Source organism: Morone saxatilis, unplaced genomic scaffold, assembly GCF_004916995.1.
Source record: "Morone saxatilis isolate NCDOM2014 unplaced genomic scaffold, NCSU_SB_2.0 Contig15, whole genome shotgun sequence".
NCBI classification, from domain to species: Eukaryota; Metazoa; Chordata; class Actinopteri; family Moronidae; genus Morone; species Morone saxatilis.
Window position 1 is genome coordinate 12,000,964 of NW_023339707.1, and position 7,725 is coordinate 12,008,688.

General features: G+C 38.6%; 1 protein-coding gene across 3 annotated transcripts in view; it reads right to left on the bottom strand.

Annotated features, from left to right (window-relative positions):
- The window catches only part of cpne5a (copine Va), a 67,728-nt gene that overhangs the window by 1,894 nt on the left and 58,109 nt on the right, over positions 1–7,725 (bottom strand). For all 3 annotated transcript variants that reach the window (XM_035655923.1, XM_035655925.1, XM_035655924.1), the window contains 4 exons: positions 7,345–7,472; positions 4,541–4,643; positions 1,102–1,159; positions 861–934 (listed from right to left, as the gene is read on the bottom strand). In XM_035655923.1, coding sequence (XP_035511816.1) covers positions 861–934; positions 1,102–1,159; positions 4,541–4,643; positions 7,345–7,472 — 363 coding nt within the window. The remainder of the gene's footprint in view (positions 1–860; positions 935–1,101; positions 1,160–4,540; positions 4,644–7,344; positions 7,473–7,725) is intronic.

Consider the following 7,725-nt stretch of genomic DNA (forward strand, 5'->3'; position numbering starts at 1 on the left):
GCTGCGACCTTAGAATGAGCCGTGTTTATCTACAGAAGCAGTGTGTCCCTTCTTCTGTTCTACAGTAGCACAGAATGGACAAACACTGGCTCTAGATAGGGCTTTTGCTTTAGTTTCTCCTTTGCGCTTGGAAGGTGAGCGGTTATTCAGTGAATTACAATCTGCAACTACAAGTTCACTGCTAGGTGCCACTAAATCCTACACACTGGTCCTTTAACTCTTTAGAATATTACCAGTACTGATGCTTCGAAGATGAGTAAGTGTGAAAGTTTCCCTGACGCTGTTGCTAGTTGAGTGGCCAAGAGTTTACCCTTTAATTTTGCAAACACTCACCAATCAGATCATGAGAATTCATGTTGGAAAAGTTTACATTTTAGTCTGACTGTGGTGCAAGAGTAAAGGACAAGGGATCACCACAAAGCACCGGGGTTCATTGTCTGAGGATGAAAAACATGCATAGTACATAATTGAGATTCATCCATTTGATAAATTATGTACAAAGACGACATTTTGCGTTGAGTGTGGATAAGAAAACTTGTGGAGTGTCCACAATGTGAGGGGTTTACCCCCTGTGAAGCAATAATGTGATCAAATTAAATTTCATGATGTGCAAATAAAGATTTTGGTAGCGGCACAAGATGAAAGGAAATCTTTAAGGATGATGATCTCAGGACCTGAACTATACGCATTTCAAGACGACGTAGCTTGTAGTTGTTGAGACATTTTGTTTTGTAATAAAACAAACAATCAACATTACCATGTATAGACTACTACTACTATACTGTATGTATAAATACTACTGGGACAAAAATTATCCCATGACAATCTGAGAGTGAGACAAAACATGAGGAACGCCTCACCTGTACAATGTCTCTCTCTGCTAACTTCCCCCGCGAGGAAATCCTGATGTCATCACCATCCAGCTCAACCATGGCTACAGAGAGAAGATGCGGTATGAAAAATTATCTCACATAAATAATATTTTCATACTGTGAATTGATGAAGATGTACAGTAGTTGTTATGCTCGAGGGCAAGTCTGAACACACTTGAATACAACAAATAATCCCTGATGCAAACAGACCACAGTTCCCTATTCTCACCATCAAACTCAGCTTGGCCAACTCCAACAATGATGATAGACATGGGGAGTTTAGCCGCCTGTCATGAACAAGAAGAACAAACAGTCAGTTGTCACTCAGTTGCCTAGAAGAACACATGTACTGTGTTTATAGGAAGAAAAAAAATCAGACTTTTTAGTATGGAGGGGTTACATTTCAAGTTATTTGTATTTTTCTCACAATACACTCATTCTGCACAGTCAGTATTAATCTGCAAGCACAGTTCTCCAGAGACGCCAGAGACAGAAACAATGATGGGCAAGATAAAATAAGAAATGCTACATAGCATCATAACTGTGTCTTGACCGTGTTTCATATCATATTATGTTGCATAGTTTGGGCTGCCCAGGTACTGACAGAAAGTACAAAATACATTATTCAACTCAGGGGCCCCAAGGTTGTTACAACAGCCAGCATAAAACAGAATGTTTTAGCAAACTATTACACGGTGTACATGTTTTAGAGGATGCTTTTACAATGTCGAATAACAAGTGAGTACATAAGGTTACTCAATGTTCTGGACTTCACAAATAAAAGCAGAATAAGAAGAACAGCAGTAAAAAAAAAAAATGTAGAAACATGAATAAAGTCAAACTTTATTCATAAAATATGATTATTTCAGCCGACACACTTACATCACTCAGTCTAACATTATTTATTCATGATGTTTACAGATAGAAATGTTTCAAATACTGTTAATATCAAAACAGAAAAGCCAATGCCTATTTAACTACAATTGAAACCAAACCTACACCTACAAAGTAAAGATTGAATAAGGCTCATCTTCCAAACAACTTAAGGTGTACAGGTTTCTCCACTGCTTGAAACTAAACCACAGTCCTGATGTGGAGAATGTGAAAGCTCTGGCATGAATGAATGATATATGCTTGTGATAGAAATGCATTTACAGGGGTAAAAGTAGGTCAGCTTTCCTGGAAAAACCTCCCAAGGGGAAAGACCTGTCACAGATAGGAGTAAATAGATGGAGGAGGAGGACTATCATTATTCTAGCTCTATCTCTTTTCTCATTTTATCTTCCCCTCCACAGGATCGTTGCTCGTGACCTCTTGCTCTCTCACCAAATACATACATTCTGTTTGCCCCTTTTCTGCAGCACAAGACCCCACAAGCACGTACCTATAAATGCCAAATCAGATTCTGTATCCAGAGCTGAATTATTCACTCTACACCATTTGTTACTTTGTACTGTGTTACTGTAAAGTCACTCAGGGGATCTCACTCCATCAGTCTGTCTGAACACATACTCTCTTCCACCAACGCACAGAACCACAATAAACATAGACTGATAGCAGATACCTTCTCATAATAAACCTATAATTGATATTTAAAGGACTATTCCAACTTTTTTTGCCCTGTTGGTCACATTAACAAAGAGGCGAGAAGATTGGTAATAAAATAATTTCTGTGTCACTGGTAAATGATGTTTTTTTTGGAATTTCCCCAGTTAATTTCCTCCTAAAGGTTCAGTGTGTAGCATTTATGAAGATCTATTGGCAGAAACTGAATATAATGTTCATACATATGTTTTTATTAGTGCATAATCACCTAAAGGTATCAATTGTTGTTTTTTCGCTTCCTTAGAATAAGCCATTTTTATCTACAGAGGGAGCGCATCCTCTTCTACAGAGGCTGCTATGTTGAGCCACCATGTTTCTACAGTAGCCCAGAACGGACAAACACTGGCTTCTTAATAGGGGAAGGGGAGGGTAAGGTGAGTAACTACACTGCTAGACGCCACTGAATCCTACACTGGTCCTTTAAAGTCACAATGAAGCAGTTTATGGACTCAGATCTGATCTTATTCCATAGTATTTAGATCGTCTTTAGGTTTTGTAATGTGACATATTTCCAAGTAAAATAGAGTCGTGGAGGAGTTTAGTGATCTACATTTGTTTTTTAAATCTAGATGTCTCATGCATAATTTAATGCACATTTACCCCAAATAAAGTCTGACATATCTGTATCTTTGTAAACTCTCGGTTCTTTAGGTTTAAACAAAGTTTGGCTGTACAGCGAGAGTTTGTAATAAATGTGGAGATAAAGAGGCCGATGGTTCTACAGACAGAGTTCATTCTAAACCTTGCTGGCTTGAGTTTGAATTTAGTTAAATAGGAAATAACATGACAAAATAAGTACAACTTATTATTAAATTGTTTTTTACTTTTTTAAAGATGGCCAGATAGGTTCAACTTTTTCTTTGCTGATTCAGAATGCAGTTTGGTAAGTGTCTCTAGATTCTAAAATATTCATGGGTTTTATGAAGTTACTGGTCGAGACGGGGCTTCCATCCAGACAGTAAACAAACAACCAGAGACATAATCTAATACCTGAGCACAAATCAGTTTATATTTTAGCCTACCAGGTCAGAGAAAGACCCTCTTTTATAATTTAAAGTTCTAAAATTAAATTTGAATCTAAAAAAAACAAAACATCAAAGATGACAACAAAGATGGCCCCCCATGCTGTCCTGTCAGATGTGTGGACATATTAGTCACAGGGGACTAAGCTGGTTTAAAGAACAGATAAAACATTACAGAACAGTCTGGTCAGCAGCAGTACTATTCACATATCTCTGAAAATACACCACAGGATCAGAGAGCACAAATAAGAAACCAAAAGTGCAGAGATGAGCATTGTACGTAACTATTTCATTATGATTCCTCTCAGGACGAAGGCTAAATGCCAGGTGAGGCGGGTCATTCAGTCTTTTGCTCTGTGGGCAGAGGAAAGAGTAGCCAGGTCCCAACTGAGAGGCAAGAGGTGGCGGCAGGACACGGCAGGTTCAGCAGTGCAGAGCAGCAGACAAGATCTTAAAAGGAAGGTGTGGCTGTTCGAATGGTTTGATTAACAGTCGCAAATTCCCTTTAAACCCAGTCTGCTGGGGGTCAGAGCACCGTGTCGCTGTGAAGGGTCTACCTGGGCGATGATAACTCACTGATCGTTTTACCATTGCAGCTATATTCCCACTGTGAATGACACAAACAATATGCAGCACACAGCCGACGCGCAAGAGAAACACAATGATATTTTAAAATTTGACCAAAAAAGGTGCCTTAGATGGTACACTGGATAAGACTTTTCCCTCTAATAAAGTAAACCTGTTGACCTGAGAGTGAATCTCAGCTGAGCCCCTCAGCTGCCCAAGGGTCTCAATAGAAAGGAAAAATATTGGACAAACAGAGCGCCCAAGCACATGGGCTGAGACAAGTGGAGCAGAAAACATCCCATAAATCCTCAAATCTAGTGCCACTGGCTTATAAACCCCTCAAAGTAACAGAACGCCTGAGAGAAGTGCCACAGTAAGCTAAAAGCACCTGAAATGTCAGTGCCCTGCAGGGGAAGGGAGAGTGAGAGAGAGAGAGATGAACATCCTCCAGGTTAGCGTTAGAGCAGCACTTACATTCACTATGGCCTCCTTCGTCTGAGCCATGTCTGATATGACGCCATCTGTGATGATGAGCAGGACAAAGTACTGAGATCCGTCCTGCACTGCTGCCGCATAGCTGAAACAGAGAAATCATCAGAACAGAATGATTTATGACTCACAGACTATGTTAAAGAAAAGCAAAGTTGGAGACAGATGCAGACGTCTGCAGATGTTTGTGGATTTAAAGAAAACTAGAACCAGAGAGGAAATCTAAGAGCAGTAGAGCAGCAACCACTGTGTCAGAGATTAAAAAAAATAAACATTAAAAAGCATAATCTTCTGAAACAAACTCCCCCTCCGCCCAGCATGTGACACAAAAGCTTAATATAGGCACGTAAAGAAGTAAAGTATGTTGTATAGCTCTGTCTCAGAGGTCTATCCAGACACTATTATGAAACCCATCAGAGACACCACAGTGAGTGTGGCCTAGTTTCAATCGCCCATCGCTGGCTGCTGGCTATGAATAATTTATTAAACTGTTTATGCAAGTGCTGCAGTCTTATTCTTTCAGAACATCATTGATTTCCAAGCACTCGATTGATAAGCACAGACTTGATGAACGAGAGGGGAAAAAAACGTGGCAGATCATGGGAGAACCAAGGACAGGTCAGAGGTCAGCCCCTTCCTCTCACTTTCAGTTTAAATTTGACTGTGAGGCGCCGACATTTTAATCAAAGTGCGTACCGAGTTAGTGACAAAGGCAAGAGCAATGACGGGTATTTAAGGGATTAAAGAGACATTTGCCTTCCTCATCTGCCATTCAACCTTGTGAGCCACACTCACTGGAGACATTTGACCACATTATCAGTGGCACCAAACACAGTATTGTATTATAGATAGATCCCTTCATAGGTGACCATATAGAACTAGCACATTAAACATATTAACAATTTAACATCATACTGCACATCTAGTATTAAGTATGTATTAATTTATCCATTTAATAGCATTGCCGGCTTTCTGCTTGTGCAACATGCAAAACCTACAGTGCAAGAAGACTTGCATGTTCTGCTCAACATCCAATGTTAAGCTCTGTTTCTGGTGGTGTAAAGACTCATTTGAATCTGTTCATCATTGGTTTACTGGATGACCTATTTCAATTGTACTGAATAGCTGAGGCACTCTAATAGTCTGCAACATCTTTGTGAATAATTTTCAGTATTTGAGTTTTACTACACTCTTAGTTATACTGCAACCTTTAGGCAAGGAGAGACTGTAGAGAGTGTAGTTTTATAAATGCATAAAGTCCCTTACTGCTTTCAACCCAGACTACTTGAAGCCGTAATGTGACATTTTTTATTGGGCATCAAATGCTCGTGATTTTTATTTATTCATCATTTTTATTCTTTGAAATCACGAAAAGAGGTCTGCAGGGGGACTTCTTTATTCTTTTTTTATCACAGTTATGTGTCTGTGTGGGTAGTGAACAGGGATGGATGGGGTATATGTGAATTTGTGGAAGCATATTCTTCTGTTGTATTTTTGTGTTACAGCATACAGAACAGTCAAACTAACACACAACAACTAGCATAAAGCTAACTTAAGCTGAACCTAAAGAAGCAACAGAATTTTCATATTTACATCTGTAATAGTAAAACCTAGTTTATTGTGACTTTAACTTATCAATTTCACTCCATCATGGACAAAACTAAAATATTAAGACATATTTTCATGACATATAACATTTTACTTTAACGCTCATAATCAAGCATTTATAATCAGTTTATAAACTTTTGATAAATGGTTCTTAACACACTATAATATAGCTATAGCTGTAAGCAAATATGAGTATTTATAAATAGCGTGGGCTGATGTATAAACAGATAATGAATGACATTATAGTAAAACACTTGAATAATGAATAATATAAAATATGTCATAAGGTAAGTTATAATCGTTTACAAATACTATACATTGATAAAAATACATCCTTATATCTATAAAACATCTTTATATCTATTTACAGTGTATTAAATGTTTATATTATACTTATAAAAGCTCAATGGAGTTAAAGTAATGTGTTACCTCATTGGGTAATTGTTAACAAACCAGAAATACAGGTAAATGCTGAAAATCTAATCTAAAATTTTAATTCAGGTCCTCAGTGCACAAACCTGAGTCCAAGTGTGAGTCATTAATATTCAAGTCCAAGCCAAGTCATGAGTCATCATTACTGGGAACTCAGTACCAGCTTGAGTCCGAGGTCGGGGGGTGAGACAGTGTACACCTGTGCCGTTTTATAATTTCACTACTGTTTCAATCTTGAGAAGAACATTTCCAACAAATCTGCTGTGTGTGCTTGTATTTAATGTGGTACAGCCCAATTTGTAGACATAACCTACAAATTCACTTTGTACACTTGTTCCATTTGCAATGACGGGAAGTTTGTAATGGTGAATTAAAGCATTGACAGCATTCACAGTCAAGCTAATTTATTGAACAATGTGACTCATCAGGAAGTGGTGAAGAAGGGTACATGACATGAATCCATTTACAAGTCCTTCGTCAATCCCGCCACCTTACCTTAAAACTCTCACCACACTTTTAAAAAGCAATGTAGCACCTGCGCTGTATATGATTACATTTCTATTCATCTCAGCTTGGCAGCTGATTGTTTATTCTCCCTTCATTAGTTCTGCACCACTCATAGAGAAACCATCCCTCACTGTCTTAATACCTCTGAGCATTTCCCTGCTAAAGATTATTTACAGATGGGCTTTCACAGAAAGGACGGCTGTGCCTGTGATGTTCACTGGGACAGGTGTTGGTACTTGTACCTTGCCACATGATTAACAACAGGAGCGAAGTTGGTGGGTCCATACAGCTGAACCGTCTTAAGGCTTTGATGGTAAGCTTCGAGAATCCCCTCCATGCCGTTGCAGTACGGGTTCTCAATGTTTCCATTCTGAAAAAAACAAAAACAAAACATGAATGTTACCGAAACTATAAAAGTAGTCAGAGTTTTAGATCTGTTTGTTATAATATAGGGCTTGCTTAATTGTAATAGAGCAACTTAATAACAACCAACACCCAGTTTTTTTATTTATTTTTTTGGGGGGGCTTTTATTGCCTTTATGACAGAGATAGCTGAAGACAGACAGGAAAGGGGGACAGAGAGAGGGGATGACACGCAGCAAAGGGCCGCAGGTCTGATTCGA